The following is an 18,956-nucleotide window of genomic DNA, read 5'->3' as shown; positions in this document are numbered from 1 at the left end:
AGTCCCGCAGACCTGACTGGTTAAATGCCAGCAGGTCCTGCGATCCACCTGTAATCAAATATAAGTTATGAACTCAGATTACAGGTAAATCCTGCATGTCGGAGTCCCACGGGCCTCAGCGCTACATACAGCTGCTCTGATAAAGAATACCAAGCAGCTGTATCTCAAAGTAAAATACATTTTTAATAAAGTTACACACTGACAGACCGGCTTATTTAAAAAAAAAAAAAAAAAAAAAGAAAAAGGAAGAAGCAGCCCATCAAAGGTTTACATAGCCTTCAAAAACATTCCCCATTGAATGTCCATTCTCTTTGCTCACTTGCAATATGAATGTAACATAACACCCTTACATGGTGACATAATTGTATAGTTTAATAGCAAGCCAGTGACAAAAATCGACCATCTGGCAAAATTACATTCCACCAAATTGATAAATGACTAGCACAGATTTGGGATTGAATAATTGGAGACAAATGTGAGATTCATGTACCTGAAACTGTACAAACATAAATTTTCAATCATGGCCATGACTAAATGGTCATCAAATGAAAATATTGTTCCTTTTATGGGTAGATAAACGATACCAACCTAATACCATTACCTTTAGCAATTGACACCATGTAAAAATCACACCATGATGTGGATGCATGTACATGCCTCAATCTACAGAATTTACTTTTGCAATTTGCACAGTATCATGGAGTAAAACTACTGTCCGTTGTATCACAATAAACTTCACGCGGATAATAGAACACAAAAACACTTACATGTTCTCACATGGCAAAGGATACTAATAGCAAATACATTAAGTCCATCCACAGTGTACTTGTAGTAATAAACGTTAATAGCAGAATAGCAGCAGAGAATAACATCTGTATCATAGCAGTTCACCTAGAAAGTATATATAAAAAAAAAAAAAAAACACTTAAGATCCATTTCTATTGTTCTATTTTTTTTCTATTTTCACTCCCCTTAAGTGAACTGCTGAGATCAAGAACACAGACTTTTCCACCCACGTGAAAATCACTGCTGACAGATCTTGTAGGTGGTTGTAACTGGTACCACATTGGTGACTGAGGAAGGAGACAGTTATCACTTTGTCCGACAAGATTTTTATGCGAGAACCTTTTAGTCTGTCGACTACTGCTTTTAGGGTTTCCCAGACTGTCCGCAATTCTTAGTCAAAGTCATCAAACTACAATTTCCCAAGTCCATAGAGAATGAATTGATATCTAGAAGAGGAGCTCCCCAGCCTTACCAGCTTGTGTCTGTGGTTATCATGATGAGGGGTTCTTTAAAGTGTTGTCTGGGTACAACAGCTTAAATCTCCTGGTAAAAGGAGCATGGATTCTTGTTCCAGGATGAGATTTTGTAATAGCCTTGAAATGAAAAGATATTATATATGGCTCCAGTTTGGATGTATGAGGTCATTAATCCCAAAATTCTCATGCTCGCTCTTTTAAAAGAGGTGGAATATTTTTGTTGGAAGGAAAGGGTTTGGTTTTCTATTGTCATTTCTACAGGGAGAGATGTGGAGTCTAAAAGGAAAACTTGTCTGGGAATTCTTCTAGAGGAGAGATCTCACTTCTGATGCAGGCTAGATATTGAATTAAGGCTAGATTCACACGAGCGTTGCACTTCTCAGACGTGAAAAACTTTAGTTTTTCACGTCCGAGGTGCAGCTGTGCTTTTCCCTGTGGGATGCGTCATCACGCATCCTCCATAGACTAGTCCATGGAGGGACGCGTGAAGCGAAAAAAAAAAATATAGGACATGCCCTATTTTCTCATGGACCCTTCACACAGTCCGTTGAAACAGCCCAATTGAACTACATAGGTCCGTGTGACAGCCATTGTTTTGACGGCTATCACACGGACTTATAACACGTTCGCGTGAATAAGGCCCAAGTCTGAGACAATTTGCAAATGCTGGCGAAAAATGGATTCCGATTCTGCCACTAAAGAAGTTGTCCAGATAGGGGGATGAGGTTTATTTCTTAATTTTCCCAGAAAGCAAATTTACTAAGATTTAAAAAAAACAACAAAAAAACAAAAACACCAAAACCCTGGGATCGGATTTAATCCCAAATGGAAGACATTGGAATCGGTAGTATTGCTCTGAATTGTTCCTTCTTCCAGCAAACCTGAGAAACTGTTGATACCACAGATGTATCAGGACGTGGTAGTATGTGACCTTAAGATCGATCGTACACATTACCTAATCTCTAGGTATGAGAGGAATGATAGTCCTCATCGATTCCATTTTAACTTTTGATATACTACCCAACGATTGCCATTTTTAAAATTTATAATAGTTCTCTAGGCTACACTAGATTTCTTGACACCCATTGATTTAATAAAAAACGCTCTAAAAAAAAGTGCAGGCAAGTCCAAATCTGCCTCAAAATGGTCTAAATGAGGTTTGCTGATGCTTTCCAAGGTTTTTTGTAAATAGATCATCTGACTTGAGATCCATCGGATCATGAAGCTTGTAAGAATTCGCAAATGGAATAGTGGTTCATTTAATTACTTATATGCCCATTTTCAAGATTTCAGCCCAAATTTGTGCGTCCTAAAAGAGAAAAGTCTCTTTTTAGCATCTTCCTAGTCTTAAAGAATTCGTTACTTCAAGTTCTCATTAACTAGGAAGACTCCATCTCCTTGCCACGATGCCCCAACACAACCCATCTTGTATCGAACTTGGGGTATTCAAGTCCTCGATATTCAAAGTGCTACTGAATTTTAGGTGGAATAGATTCTGGAGGGGTCTGTAGACAGAGCAATGGGGGGGGGGGGTAGAATTGGCGCGCAGAATTGATAAGGACGTTGGGAACCCTGTGAGAATGGCATCCCACACAAGCAACTGCTCGGTAAAATGCTCATTCTTATACGGCTTGTAGAAGGGAGCAGACAACTAGCCCGGGACCCCTGCCCACAGGAGTATTGGTGTGGCATTAGGGAGAGAAGGGAGGTGCCAAGCACAGACCCGATCGGACCACGCTGCAGGTAATTTATTAAAAGTCGAACTACAGCGACCTCCATGCTGTATGTCTCTGGTGTTTAATATGGGGAGGGGCTATTGAACCTCTATGTGTTAGGCTGGGTTCACACGGCCTATTTTCAGACGTAAACGAGGCGTATTATGCCTCGTTTTACGTCTGAAAATAGGGTTACAATACGTCGGCAAACATCTGCCCATTCATTTGAATGGGTTTGCCGATGTACTGTGCAGACGACCTGTCATTTACGCGTAGTCATTTGACAGCTGTCAAACGACGACGCGTAAAATGACTGCCTCGGCAAAGAAGTGCAGGACACTTCTTTGCAACGTAATTTGAGCCGTTCTTCATTGAAGTCAATGAAGAGCAGCTCAAGATTACAGGCGTCAAAGACGCCTCGCATAATACGAGGAGCAGCATTTATGTCTGAAACGACGCAGCTGTTTTCTCCTGAAAACAGTCTGTCCTTTCAGACGTAAAAGCCTCTCATCGTGTGCACATACCCTTACTGCCCCTACAGTGGTCAAGAGGCAAACTACAATGTGTGGTCATGAAGGGGATGTAGTAGAAAAACAGCCAAGGCTCCCTTAAAAAGCCTCAGAAGTGCCGAAGACGTAAATAGTCAGTTATACACTATTGTTGATCATACTGAGGAACTTGTGTAGTTTGGGACGGTCAAACATTTACGTTTTTGTAGGGTTTTTACAGTGTAGACTTTGCCCATAACCAGTGGCAGATCATCATATGAGCGAACCACACCATTTAAAAAAAAAAATATACAAAAAAAAAATAAAAATCTGCATTGCAGCGCTGCTAATGGAGAGGGCAGGGCCGCATCGTCCAGCCTGCTGCCTCTGAGGGGGCGGCGGTGCAACTGAAGCCAGCCACTGTCACCCCACTTCTGCACGAATTGTATCTGTATCTATAGAACACAGGTACAATTACATGCATAAGCGCTGAATGGCGGGGTACGTTCCATGCCCACCATTTAGCGCCTTATAAGGACGCTGATTGGCAGGGCAGAATGAGTTCCCGCCAATCAGCGCCTTCCGTTGTTGAAAGGCACTGTTTGACGGGGCAAGTCATTCTGCACTGGCAATCAACGAATCTAGCGACGCAATGGCTTCCATTGTTAATGGGCGCGGATTGATAGGGCAAGTCATTCTGCCCTGCCAATCAGCACCTTTCAGCGACGCAAACGGTGCGATGTCATCAGCCCCAGCAGATCTGCTCAAATGAGAGCAGACCTGCATTGACACAGGATGGCGTGGGAACGGGATCAAGGTGTGTATGTAAAGTTTCGGTTTTTTTCACTTAAAAGTGTGAGCGGCATTAGCTACAGGAGGGGGGGGGGGAGCTATATGTGGGGCACTACCTACAGCAGGCACTGTATGTGTGTGTGACTGTGTCCCTGATTAGAATAGCACCATACACTGTGGATGGTTCCATTATAATTAGAGGTGCAGTGTATGGAACTATTATATTTAGGGTATGTTCACACACAAACTCAAAAAAAGTCTGAAAATCAAGAGCGGTTTTCCCTTGAAGACGTTTTTTGTGCCACTCGCGATTTTTGCAGCGTTTTTTACGGCCGTTTATGAAGCTTATTTCAATAGAGAGTCAATGGAAATCTGCTCCAAAACGTCCCAAGAAGTGTCCTGCACTTCATTTACGCATAAAAAAAAACGCAGCGAAAAACACTGTCAGAACACAACGCTGTTTTCCCATTGAAATCAATGGGCGGATGTTTGGGGGCGTTCTGCTTCCGATTTTTCGGGCTTTTACGGCACGAAAAACGGCCGTGTGAACATACCCTCAGGAGAGTAGCGTGAGGCACCATGAGAATGTTATTTGTTTATAGGTGCAGAAATGTTTGAAAAGTGAGAAGCTGAAGACATCTGAGTGGCAAACTGCAGAAATTGGTTGTGGCCGGGAGGAGTCAGTCATCGGAGAGGTCTGGACCGGATGGAGAAGGAAAGCGAAAAATAACTTCTAGAATATGAGATGAAGTCACTGGTGAGTCACTTTACGTAAATGTTTATTCTACCTCTAATATGTATATATGTACCGAGCTTTGTTCTGGTGCTGTATATATGTACAAAGCTTTGTTCTGGTGCTGTATATGTCAGATCTTGGTTCTGGAGCTGGAATTATATTGGATATATTTATAACAACAAAATTGCAGGGCAGATGGAGATGTTAATAATTCATTGTATATTTAATGGGAACCTGTTGGATAGTTTTAACCCCTTGACCCGCCACCAAGCGGTAATACAAGACCTGAAAAGATTTCCAAATATTCCCATATGTTTTTTTCAGATGCAGCAAAATCTATAAAAATCAACTTTTAAAACGGCGCACACGGGGCGGTGCCGCTATCATGAAGAGTCACATAGTCCGGACTCCAAAACCACCTTTCCATGCTTGATTGACATCCACATGGCTGTTATACATCACTACCAGTCTCCTCCAAATTTCTCGGATGCGCCATTGCCTGGTACTACTTGGGCACACACCATGCAGCGGGGTGTACTCTGCCCGGCTGCACAACGCATGCCAATACAAGGCAACGGCGCATCTGCAAGAGTTAGAGGAGGCTGCTAGTGATATAGAATAGCCAGGGGGATGTCAATCAAAATCTGGGGGGCACCATTTCAATTTTCACCTCAAGCAGCAGGAAATTAGGAATCAGCCCTGGGGGAGGGACAGCATTTGCAGGGGCAGGATAGGACACATCCGCTAGTGGTAGAAGTTAGTACGAGTCTCTTTGACGATGCACACACCGCCAGAGACCAACAGGAAAGCAGGGTGGTGGTCATGCTGTGAGGTTAGTGTGGTACTCGCCTCCTTCCACAGCCAAAACTTTAAACTGATCGGCCGACGCTAGGTAAGGGTTATATGGGGGGGGGGGGGTCCACCTAACTCACTGCAGAGGACTCTATTGGGGGATAATAATATCCCCCAATAGAGCACTCAGACGCTCAACCCCCCCCCCTGCTGTATAGTAAGTACTGAGGGCTCTATGGGGGGGGGGAATGGGGGAGGATTATTCCCCCCTTCAGAGTCCTCGGCAGTCACTTCTAAGGTTAGACCCCCTCCTTTCAGTATAATTCCCCCCTTCCCATAGAGCCCCAAGTCTTTACCCCCCCCCCCCCCCCCACACACACACACACACACACACACACACACACGTCAGAGTCAGACACTCAAACCTCCTATAGAGCCCTCAGCAGTCAGTCAGACAATCTGACCTCCCCTTGCAATATAATCTCCCCCATACAGCCCTCAGCAGTTATTTTAGGTCATAAACGTCAGACAGATGTGGCTCCCACCTCTGGGACCCGCACCTATCTCGAACGGGCCCCCTAAACCAAGTTCTACCTCTTTCTGCTCTCGCTGCCTCCCGGCCCCTTCCTGACTTCATGGTCGGGAGTTACGAAAACAGCGTAGCTCGCATGATACGCTGCTTCTGTAACTGCTATTCACTACTATGAGAGTTACGGAAAGTCCATGAAGTGGCTGGGAGGCAGAGAGAGCAGAAAGAGGTAGAATGATGTTTAGGGGGCCTGGTTCTAGAGATGGGTGCGGGTCCCACAGGTGGGACTTGCATCTATCGGACAGGATATGTCATAAATGTCCCTCATGGGAAAACCCCTTTAAAAAGTGTAACAGAGGTTTTTCAGAACTTCTGACATTTCATTGGCATGTCTAAAATTCTAAACTGTGGGGGTCCGAGCGATTAGACCCCCATTGATCACTAAAACAAAGTGGCAGAAGCGCTCAGGTGACCGCTGTGCCGCTTAGTTTCTGAATATATACATACATACATACCACACACACAGTTCAAAAGTTTAGGGTCACTTAGAAATTTCCTTGTTTTTGAAAGAAAAGCAGTTTTTTTTCAAAGAAGATAACATTAAATTAATCAGAAATACACTCTATACATTGTTAATGTGCTAAATGACTTTTCTAGCTGCAAACGTCTGTTTTTTTAATGCAATATCTACATTGGTGCATAGAAGCCCATTTCCAGCAACCATCACTCCAGTGTTCTAATGGTACACATTGTGTTTGCTAACTGTGTTAGAAGGCTAATGGATGATTAGAAAACACTTGAAAACCCTTGTGCAATTATATTAGCACCGCTGTAAACAGTTTTGCTGTTTAGAGGAGCTATAAAACTGACCTTCCTTTGAGCTAGTTGAGAATCTGGAGCATTACATTTGTGGGTTCGATTAAACTCTCAAAATGGCTAGAAAAAAAAAAAAAAAAAAAAAAGAGCTTTCATGTGAAACTCGACAGTCTATTCTTGTTCTTAGAAATGAAGGCTATTCCATGCGAGAAATTGCCAAGAAACTGAAGATTTCCTACAACGGTGTGTACTACTCCCTTCAGAGGACAGCACAAACAGACTTTAACCAGAGTAGAAAGAGACGTGGGAGGCCCCGCTGCACAACTGAGCAACAAGACAAGTACAGTGAAGGAAATAAGTATTTGATCCCTTGCTGATTTTGTAAGTTTGCTCACTGTCAAAGACATGAACAGTCTAGAATTTTTAGGCTAGGTTAATGTTACCTGTGAGAGATAGATTATATAAAAATAAAAAAAAACTGAAAATCACATAGTCAAAATTATATATATTTATTTGCATTGTGCACAGAGAAATAAGTATTTGATCCCCTACCAACCATTATGAGTTCAGCCTCCTCCAGACCAGTTACACGCTCCAAATCAACTTGGTGCCTGCATTAAAGACAGCTGTCTTAAATGGTCACCTGTATAAAAGACTCCTGTCCACAGACTCAATTAATCAGTCTGACTCTAACCTCTACAACATGGGCAAGACCAAAGAGCTTTCTAAGGGTGTCAGGGACAAGATCATAGACCTGCACAAGGCTGGAATGGGCTACAAAACCATAAGTAAGACGCTGGGTGAGAAGGAGAAAACTGTTGGTGCAATAGTAAGAAAATGGAAGACATACAAAATAATCGACATCGATCTGGGGCTCCATGCAAAATCTCACCTCGTGGGGTATCCTTGATCCTGAGGAAGGTGAGAGCTCAGCCGAAAACTACACGGGGGGAACTTGTTAATGATCTCAAGGCAGCTGGGACCCCAGTCACCAAGAAAACCATTGGTAACACATTACGCCGTAATGGATTAAAATCCTGCAGTGCCCGCAAGGTCCTCCTGCTCAAGGCACATGTACAGGCCCGTCTGAAGTTTGCAAATGAACATCTGGATGATTCTGAGAGTGATTGGGAGAAGGTGCTGTGGTCAGATGAGACTAAAATTGAGTTCTTTGGCATTAACTAAACTCCCCATGTTTGGAGGAAGAGAAATGCTGCCTATGACCCAAAGAACACCGTCCAGCATGGGAGGTGGAAACATTATGTCTTGGGGGTGTTTCTCTGCTAAGGGCACAGGACTACTTCACCGAATCAATGGGAGAATGGATGGAGCCATGTACCGTCAAATCCTGAGCGACAACCTCCTTCCCTCCACCAGGACATTAAAAATGGCTCGTGGCTGGGTCTTCCAGCACGACAATGACCCGAAACATACAGCCAAGGCAACAAAGGAGTGGCTCAAAAAGAAGCACATTAAGGTCATGGAGTGGCCTAGCCAGTCTCCAGACCTTAATCCCATCGAAAACTTATGGAGGGAGCTGAAGATCCGAGTTGCTAAGCGACAGCCTCGAAATCTTAATGATTTACAGATGATCTGCAAAGAGGAGTGGGCCAAAATCCCATCTAACATGTGTGCAAACCTCATCAACTACAAAAAACATCTGACTGCTGTGCTTGCCAACAAGGGTTTTGCCACCAAGTATTAAGTCTTGTTTGCCAAAGGGATCAAATACTTATTTCTCTGTGCACAATGCAACTAAATATATATAATTTTGACAATGTGATTTTCTGTTTTTTTTTATATATAATCTATCTCTCACAGGTAAAATTAACCTAGCCTAAAAATTCTAGACTGTTCATGTCTTTGACAGTGGGCAAACTTACAAAATCAGCAAGGGATCAAATACTTATTTCCTTCACTGTACATTAGAGTCTCTAGTGTGAGAAATAGACGCCTCACAGGTCCTCAACTGGCAGCTTCATTAAATAGTACCCGCAAAACGCCAGTGTCACCGTCTACAGTGAAGAGGCGACTCCGGGATGCTGGCCTTCAGGGCAGAGTGGCAAAGAAAAAGCCATATCTGAGACTGGCTAATAAAAAGGAAAAGATTAATATGGGCAAAAACATACAGACATTGGACAGAGGAAGATTGGAAAAAAGTGTTATGGACAGACGAATCGAAGTTTGAGGTGTTTGGATCACACAGAAGAACATTTGTGAGACGCAGAACAACTGAAAAGATGCTGGAAGAGGGATTTTGAATAAGGAAGGCTATCACTCCATTTTGCAACACCATGCCATACCCTGTGGACAGCGCTTGATTGGAGCCAATTTCATCCTACAACAGGACAATGACCCAAAGCACACCTCCAAATTATGCAAGAACTATTTAGGGAAGAAGCAGGCAGCTGATAGTCTATCTGTAATGGAGTGGCCAGCGCAGTAGTCACCAGATCTCAACCCCATAGAGCTGTTGTGGGAGCAGCTTGACCGTATGGTACGCAAGTGCCCATCAAGCCAATCCAACTTGTGGGAGGGGCTTCTGGAAGCATGGGGTGAAATGTCTCCCGATTACCTCAGCAAATTAACAGCTAGAATGCCAAAGGTCTGCAATGCTGTAATTGCTGCAAATGGAGCATTCCTTGACAAAAGCACAGTTTGAAGGAGAAAATTATTTCAAATAAAAATTATTTCTAACCTTGTCAATGTCTTGACTATATTTTCTTGTCATTTTGCAACTCATTTGATAAATATAAGTGTGCGTTTTCATGGAAAACACAAAATTGTCTGGGTGACCCCAAACTTTTGAACGGTAGTGTATATATATATATATATATATATATATATATATATATATATATATGCATGCAAACAAATAGATCCAGCAGCACCGGCAAACAGTGGGTGCAAATCCTCAGTAACAGACCACGTTCCAAACTCGATAGTATTCAAAAAATAGGCAGCACTCCGCAATAAATGTGAATAAAAGGGTACTTTTTATTGCCCCGTGCACAGGGGGCAATAAAAGTACCCTTTTATTCACATTTATTGCGGAGTGCTGCCTATCTTTTGAATACTAATATATATATATATATATAGTTAAAAAGCGCTACTTCATCCAAACGGTGGAAAAGAAATTGAAAGTATTTATTAAGGTAACACGTTTCAGTGCCGGACTGGCGCCTTCATCAGACCTAATTCATGTATTAGGGCTGATGAAGGCGCCAGTCCGGCGCTGAAACGAGTTACCTTAATAAACACCTAACCCATTTCTTTTCTACCGTCTAGATGAAGTAGTATGGGGGATGTTAATTAGCAACAATTTTGTGCGGATAACTGCCTGTCTTACAGGCAGATACATTTAAATTTAGAAAAATGCCCATTTTTGCAATTTTTCGCGAAATTTTGGTGTTTTTTACAATTGAATACTGAATGCATCGAGCAAATTTTGCCAGTAACAAAGTTTAAAGTGAAAATCTCAGAATCGCTTGGATAGGTAAAAGCATTCCAAAGTTATTACCACATAAAGTGAAACATGGCAGATTTGAAAAATGAGGCTGTCAGGAAGGTCAAAAGTGGCCAAAGAGGGGAGGGGTTAAAGAGGTGTTACAATTTTTTGTTATTATATAATTTTTTTTCTTTAACCCCTTAAGGACACGGCCAATTTTGGCCCTGAGGACAGAGCAATTTTTTTTACATTTCCCTCTTTGCATCCCGACGCTCATAACTCTTATTTTTTGTACGACGTAGTTGTACGAGACTTTGTTTTTTGCGGGACGAGTTGTACTTCATGTATTTGTACCAAAAAATGGTACCTACATAATAGTTTAATTTCTATAAATGTTTAATTAGATTAAAATGCAGAAAAAGAAGCAGTTGCGCAGCAGTTTTAATATTTATTTTTTTTACACCATACACCGATCATAAATGTTATACATTTGTTGTACAGGTTGTTACGGTCGTGGCGATACCAAAGATGTCTATATTATTTCATGTTTTGGGACTTATATTTTAAAAACTTTATTTTTTATTATAAAAAATGTTCAAAGGGTTAACAGCGGAGAGAAGATTTTTCTCTCCTCTCCGCTGTCAGAGCGGGGCCGTGGCTGTGTATTACAGCCGTTGCCCCGCTCTCGATCGCACACACAGAGACGGCAGAGACTGCTGTCACACAGGACGAGTATGCTCGTCCTAATGCGCAAAGTGCTTGCCGCTCAGGACGAGCATACTAGTCTTGTGTCGGCAACCAGTTAATAAAAAAAACAGTGTTTCAGTGTGTTTGTTGCAACTTTCCAAATACTTATTAAAAATTATTTTTACTTTGAGATACAGCTGCTTTATATCCTGTATACAGAGCAGCTGTATTGTATCCGTCAGGTTAGTGGCACTGACTGGTACGGTGTCAGCGGGTTGGGTGGGGTTCAATTGCGTGTGAGGGGGAAGGAGGGGGCCCATGTTGTGTGTCAACAGCCCAAGGCCCATGGTACACTTAATCCACAACTGCCCATAACACACCTTGTTTTCCTGACAGATATGAACATGCTCTGGAGGCATTAGAAGCACAGTGGATAAAACCCTGCCATTCATCCTTGACACTGGGATGAAAAAGACCAAGATCCAGGAGATGAAGCAGGCAAACCCATGGACTAATGCAAGCACAGGATACCCCAAGAAGAGCCAAATGTAAGTGCTGACACGCCACTGGAAGATACAAAAAGGGAGAAAACAAAAGTGTGGTTTCAACAAGGTATCATCAGCTGTAAGCACAGTATGGTTAAAAGTGCTAGTCTTACCCAGTAGTTGACCTTCGGGCCTTGGGAATCTGCATGTAGCCGCTCACATTTTTCTATAAGCAGAGTCTTCTCCACCTCATCAACCTCTGGTATGGCCTCGCAATTGGAGAACCTCACAAAGCATTTTCTATTGTGCGTTATAGGACTCTAGATAAAAAAAAAGATAGCACTCTAAATATTACTATACAAAAGTGCCAACACTTTGGGCTCAAGGATAGGTAGTTAAAACATACATGTACATTTTACTGGGTTGACAATTCACTAGTTTTTGAACAGCTGGCATACAAGTAATGTCTTGATAGTTTTAGAATCTCACAAAAACTACAGTTTACGGCTGGATTGACAGTGTTTTGCTGTGTTTTTAGTGTGGCCTGATGTTACAGTAACGTCTGTAGTAAAATATAAAATGCACTACACAAAACTGTGTTTTGGTTTGCGGTGTTTGGGAGGGAAAAAAATAAATAAAATCCCACTGACCTCAAATACAGCATGATCTGGGTATGGTGTTTTTAACCAAAGGTTTCTCTTTGGCACAGTTAAGTTCTTTTTACGCCGATTTTGACATGAAAACAGTGTTGGAATCAGTGCCAGAAAGAACTCCCGAAACAGCCTCATTGATTTAGAAAAAAAAAAAAAAGCGGCATGCTCTTTCTGCAGTTACGCCTCTGACCTCTCATTGATTTCAATGGAAGCAGAGAAGGTTCATTGCGACTTTCTTTGCCCGCGGCGCTCAATGATCACAGCAAAAAATGCAGCAAGAAATTGCAGGCATGTCAAAATCTGCCTCACAATTCCTGAAGGAATTTTGAGGCTAATTTTTTCTCTGCCTGCAAAAATAAAAAAATAAATTAAAAAGTGTGAACAGGGCCTCTGAACTGAGTGAACAGGGCCTTAACCCGTTAGTGACCGCCAATACACCTTTTCACGGTGGCCACTAATGGGCTTTATTCTGATGCATATGCCTTTTTACGGTACTGCATCAGGATAAATAAACAGAGCAGGGAGCCGTTAAATCTCCCTGCTCTCAGCTGCCAGAGGTAGCTGAGGGCTGGGGGCGTCCCTGCTCGAACGTGTGAGATCGATATTAGTATCGGTCTCACCCGTTTAACCTCTCAGATGCGGTGCTCAATAGCGAGCACCGCATCTGAGTGGTTTTGGAGAGAGGGAGGGAGCTCCCTCTCATCCCACTGACACCCGGCGATAAGATCGCCGAGTGTCTGTGTCTCCAATGGCAGTCGGGGGCCTAATAAAGGCCCCCAGGTCTGCCTGTAGTAAATGCATGCTAGGTCATGCCGGAGGCATGTCCTAGCAGATGCCGGTCCGTTTAAATGGACAGGCAGTAATACGCTGCAATACAAAAGTATTGCAGTGTATTATAATAGCGATCGGATGATCGCATATTAAAGTCCCCTAGTGGGACTAGTAAAAAAAAAGTGAAAAAAAATTAAACCCACCTTTTTCCCCTTACAAACTGCTTTACTATTAAAAAACCAAAATAAAAGGAAATAAGTTAATAATTTGGTATCGCCACGTCCGTAACGACCCCGACGATCAATTACATTATTTAACCCGCACTTAACGGCGTAAAAAAATTAAATAAACTATGGAAAAATTTCTGTGAATCCTGACTTAAAAGAAATGTGATAAGTAATCAAAAGGTCGCACCTACTCCAAAATGGTACCAATAAAAACTACAAGTCTTCCTGCAAAAAAAAAAAGCCCTCATACAACTGCATCGGCAGAACAATGAAAAAGTTATGGCTCTTCAAATATGGAGGCACAAAAACAAATAATTTGGAAAAAAAAAAGCATTTTTTTACTGTGTAAAAGTAGTAAAACATACAAAAACTATACAAATTTGGTATCATTACAATCGTAATAACCCGCTGAATAAAGTTATTGTTGTGTTATTTATACCACACGGTAAACGGCATAGATTTAGGACGTGAAAAAGAGTGGCCAAATTTCAGGTTTTTTCTATCCCCCCCCCCCCCCCTAAAAAAGTTAAACAAATAATAATATGTACCTCAAAATGGTGCTATTAAAAAATACAACTTGTCCCGCAAAAAACAAGACCTTATACAGCTATGTCGACGCAAAAATAAAAGAAGTTATAGCTCTTGGAATGAGACGATGGAAAAGACATAAAAAATGGCTTGGTCATTAAGGGGTTAAAGACTTCAAAAAACGCCAGGAAAAAACAAAAACAAAAGGAAAAAATAAAATAAAAAAAAAGTAGCACGTACTAAATCACACCAAATGGAAAAAAAACGCCACCAAAAATGCATGTTACATTTTATTAACACTAGCATTTTTTTGATGCATTCCGAATTGCCTAAAGAAGGCCTAAAAGATATTGATAGAAGGGAACAATTTAATAAAAAGCATACACGAATGATAAAAATAGTAAGGCCCCATGCACATGACCGTATCCACAAATACTGAGGTTTTTACGGTCGTGTGCATGGGGTCTCATTTTTTTTTTTTAATCAGTTCAAGTTTATTAAACAAATAACCAATCATTACAGGTCATTACACAATCTGACATGCTGTTAAATCAGAGCTTCAAAGACCCAAGAATGAATTACCATCAAAACAATTCACCCTACCCCCAACTTCCCCCTCCCCCCGCAACCGTCCTTCTTGCCACAGGCTTTCCTACACTATCTCCTTCTCCTCCATATTACAACTCCCCGCCTCCCTCCAACTCCCCTTGTGCACACCCCAGTCAGTACATCAGATCCCGAATGTGGAACCCCTCCACCCCCTACTGAAATGCTACCGTGCCCCATGTGCCAGTGTTATCCCCTGGAACTTCAGGACATTTTAAACTGGAACAACCGAGCGAAGCGCCAGGAGTCGAGGAAGCACAACCAGAGTGATCAATCCACCTAGCCCATTGTTTCTGGACCCCCTCTTGGAATATATCCTGTATTCCATCAAAATCTGAAAGTTAAGTGTACGTATAATTTCTTGCTTCGAGGGTGGTTTCGCATCCAGCCAGGGTTTTGCTATACCCTTCCTAACCTGGTACAATATTTTCGTGATTGCCAAACAGGTCATCCGATCCCCCTCCAAATCACCAACATATCCCAGCAACATTACCATGGGATTCAACGGGATCTGCACCTCAAACACTCGTCCCATTAACTCTGACATCTTTCCATAGGGCCCCCAAAATCCTGCAAGACCAAAATACATGAAAAATATCTGCCTTTTCTTCCGGACACCGAGGACACCTGGGATCCGCACGTAATCCCATATTTTGCAGCCTCCCAGTGGTCCTTGGGAATATGACCCACATCTCTTTCCCATTTAGCTTTAACTGGTGCCATAAGATCGTCCAGATGTTCCGACAGTAACCTGCAATAGACCAACGAGATCAACCCTCGTGATGTAACTGCTTTCGCAATATGTTCCAACACTCCCGTTGCATGGATCGTCATGTCCACCCTAGCAGCTTGTGTCTGCACAGCATGACGGATCTGCAGATACTGATAGAACAGGTGGGAATCCAGCTGAAACCCATCCCTTAGTTGCTGAAAGGATTTTAGTATGTCCCCCTCGTACAACTGACTCAGTCTTATAATGCCTCGCTGCTCCCACCCCTGCATCCCTTCCAATTTATACAATTCCCACAGATATGGATTCCACCAAAGTGGAGTATATTTATTGCATTCTTTTATCTCCATCAATTGCTTACATTGCCACCACACCTTATGTATGAGAAGCAGAGTGGGTCGATTACTCGCTAGCCTCTTATAACTGTGCTTCCAGTGGATTATCCCCACCCCCCAGATATGATAGAATCCGAGCACAGGACACCCAGGTTTCCTCCCGCTCCCACCCCCAAAAGTGCTGGCACTGAGCAGGCAAGTAATACACCCATGCATTGGGCAGAGCCAAGCCCCCATCGTCCTTAGGCAATTGCAGCTTCTCCAGTTTAATCCTGGGCACTCCCCGTTTCCACACTAGGTCTCTAAAAAGGTTATGCAGCCTCCTAAACCAATATTTGGGGATCCAAACCGGGGAATTATGGATGACTTATAACACTTGAGGCATAAGGATCATTTTGATTAAATTAGTCCTACCTAGAGCAGATAGTGAGAGCTTGTTCCAAGCCTCCACTTTGGACTTTATCTTCGTTAACATTGGCACAACATTAAGGGACATATAATCCTGCACTTTCGCCGTCACCTGAACCCCCAGATATTTAAACTCCGTGACCACCGGTATCGCCACTTCCCCATCCCCAGTCTGGATAACCCCCGGATCCATGAACATTAGAGCAGATTTTGACCAATTTATTAGTAATCCAGAATATATCCCAAAGCGTTTAATCAGGGCCATAACTAACGGTCGGGTGTGCTCAGTATCCACCATGAACAACCGCATATAATGCAATTCGCTCCTCCACTCCCCCATATCTGAACCCCTGTATGTCTTCAAGTTGGCGGACTGCACATACCAATGGTTCCACCGCCAGAGCAAACAACAATGGTGACAAGGGACAGCCCTGGCGTGTTCCGAGCCAGCGCAAAACGATCAGCGAAGGCACCATTCACCCTTATTCTTGCAGTTTGGGCTACATATAACAGCCTCACCCATTATATAAATTTAGGACCGAACCCCATTTTCTCCAGGACTGACCATAAATAACCCCACTCCACACAATCGAACGCTTTAGCAGCATCTAATGAAAGAATGGCTCTCCCCATAGGATTATCCGGAAGCACTGCAAATTCAAGAACAACCGTCTCAGATTCACTGCCGTTGACTTAGACGGCATAAAGCCTCTACTCTAGAAAGCCTAAGCGCCAAAACCTTCGCCATAATTTTAATATCCGCCGTCAATAGGGACACTGGTCTATAGCATTCTGGCAACTGAATATCCTTACCCTCCTTAGGCAGAACCACTATAGTGGCTTCATACATTGAATCCGGGAGCCGCCCCCTATCAAAACTTTCCAGCAGAGTAACCAGCAACTGAGGTGTTAGCTCCTCCCCATACTCCTTAAAAACCTCTACTGGAAGACCATCCGGCCCCGGCGCCTTTTCGTTTGCTAGTATCCCTATGGCTGCCTGGAGCTCCTCCAGAGAAATAGGCTCCTCCAATGTCGTTCTCTCCTCCCCTCCCAATCTGGGAAGACAAACCTCCCCTAGATACTCCAACTGTTGAGGCGTGTGCTCGGCTCTCGAGGCATATAAATCTGAATACAACTGCTGAAAGACTTTCAATATCCTTCCTGTATCAGTCTCTGGCCTTCCCCCCCTTATGGTGTATATATAATTATTCTCCTGCTGGGCTTGTGCCATTTTGGCTAACAACCTCCCGGTTTCCCCTTGCTCATAATATTGGCGCTTCAGAAACATCCTCTTGTTATCTGCCCTCTCCAACTAGTTCTGTTTTGACAACCTCTGCGCCTCCACCCAATTCCTCAAAGTATCTGGCGTATTATCCGCTATATGCAACCGTTCTGTCTCCGCCACCCTTTCCAACGTGTCCCCCAACTGTCTAGACCTGGTTTTTACCGCCGTAATGTGCTGGGTGAACACCCCTCTCAACCATGCCTTCATTGCGTCACACAGTATCTCCTGTGGCACTGTACCAGAGTTGAACTGAAAATATTCCTTTATTAGGTCTAGAATCTTATTTATCAACTTCAGCCAAAATGCATTGAGCTTCCAGCACCCCTGACCCTGCCCTGTCCTCCCCTCAGTCTCTACCTTCATTAACAAAGGAGAATGGTCCGATAAAGCTCTCTGCAGGTACTCTATCTGGGCAACAAAGGGTACGGCTGTAGGCGAACACAAAACTAAATCAATCCTGGAGAGAGACTGATACGTTGAGGAAGCACATGAGTACTAATACCGACTTCAATGCTTATCTCGCCATATATCCCGCCAACCCAGCTCAGCAATAAGACGACCAAACGCTGTTATCACTCTCCTCACCGTACCAAATTTATCCATACCAGTATTCATCACAGCGTTAAAATCCCCCATCAAAAGTAAAGGCACCCCCGGGAATCTAGACAGTTCTTCCACTACTTTCCTAATACACCCACTTGAAAAGGGAGGAGGAACATACAGCACCACCAACACACGTTCCCAATGATAGAGAGAACAATGTACCCCTACATACCGCCCCTCCCCATCCTGGAAGGAAGAATGACAAATAATTGTTACTGCCCTATGTATGAGAAGACTCACCACCCTGGAATAAGTAGTGTGGTAGGAATGAAAACTATGGCCTATCCAGGCCCTATGTATCATGGAGGCAGAGTCCCTAGTCATATGAGTCTCCTGTAATCCAATCACCACCCGTGCCTCCTGTTGCTGGAGAAGTTCAAACACCGCCTGCCGTTTCCTGGAGTCACGCAAGCCCCGAACATACCAGGACAGACAATTAAGTGATCCCATCAACCCTCAACATAACCCAACACTTCGTACCCTGTAGCTGTATTTGTACATATCTGACTGGCTGAGTCAAACTCCCCCCCACCCCTTCCCTACCCCCCCACTCCCTGTAACAACCCCAATAAACCTACCCCTTCAAAGGGTCGGGGCGACAGTGTCTGTAATAGCCCATAATGACAAGCATCGGCAGGCAATCACCGCCCAATTAGTGATACCATATCCTGCATACCACTCACCATACTCAACTGACCATTATTCCCACTGCCCTTTGCAAATAGGCCATCCCTTCAACATATTATTTTCCTTCCCCCAATGTCCATAGACAAACCCCCCCTCCCCTAGTCCTCAGTATTTACTGCAGAAAGGCCCAGAGAGGCAACCAGGAAACCATACACAGCAATAGGCCGTCAGTGCAAGTTCTTGCAATAGTCTACAGCACCTGCCATAGTCCCGTATCACCGGCCTCGTCGTCCCAGCCGGTCCACTCCAGATCAGCGTTGTCTCTCCGCATCCTCCGGTCTCAGTTGGCTTGCATGGCTGTCCAACCATCTAACCGCTTCTCTCGGCGTCTCAAAGAATGAAGTCGTTCCCAGGGCCAATACTGTAAGCCTCG

At 43.4% G+C, this 18,956-nt stretch overlaps 1 protein-coding gene across 1 annotated transcript in view; it reads right to left on the bottom strand.

Moving 5' to 3' along the window:
• Positions 1–18,956, bottom strand: part of LOC142747990 (uncharacterized) — a 113,835-nt gene that overhangs the window by 73,299 nt on the left and 21,580 nt on the right. The window contains exons 7-9 of the mRNA XM_075855103.1: positions 11,924–12,070; positions 11,646–11,831; positions 792–891 (exon numbers count right to left, since the gene is read on the bottom strand). Coding sequence (XP_075711218.1) covers positions 792–891; positions 11,646–11,831; positions 11,924–12,070 — 433 coding nt within the window. The remainder of the gene's footprint in view (positions 1–791; positions 892–11,645; positions 11,832–11,923; positions 12,071–18,956) is intronic.

This window comes from Rhinoderma darwinii, chromosome 3, assembly GCF_050947455.1.
Source record: "Rhinoderma darwinii isolate aRhiDar2 chromosome 3, aRhiDar2.hap1, whole genome shotgun sequence".
In the NCBI taxonomy this organism is placed as follows: Eukaryota; Metazoa; Chordata; class Amphibia; order Anura; family Rhinodermatidae; genus Rhinoderma; species Rhinoderma darwinii.
This window is presented reverse-complemented; position numbering and strand designations above follow the sequence as displayed.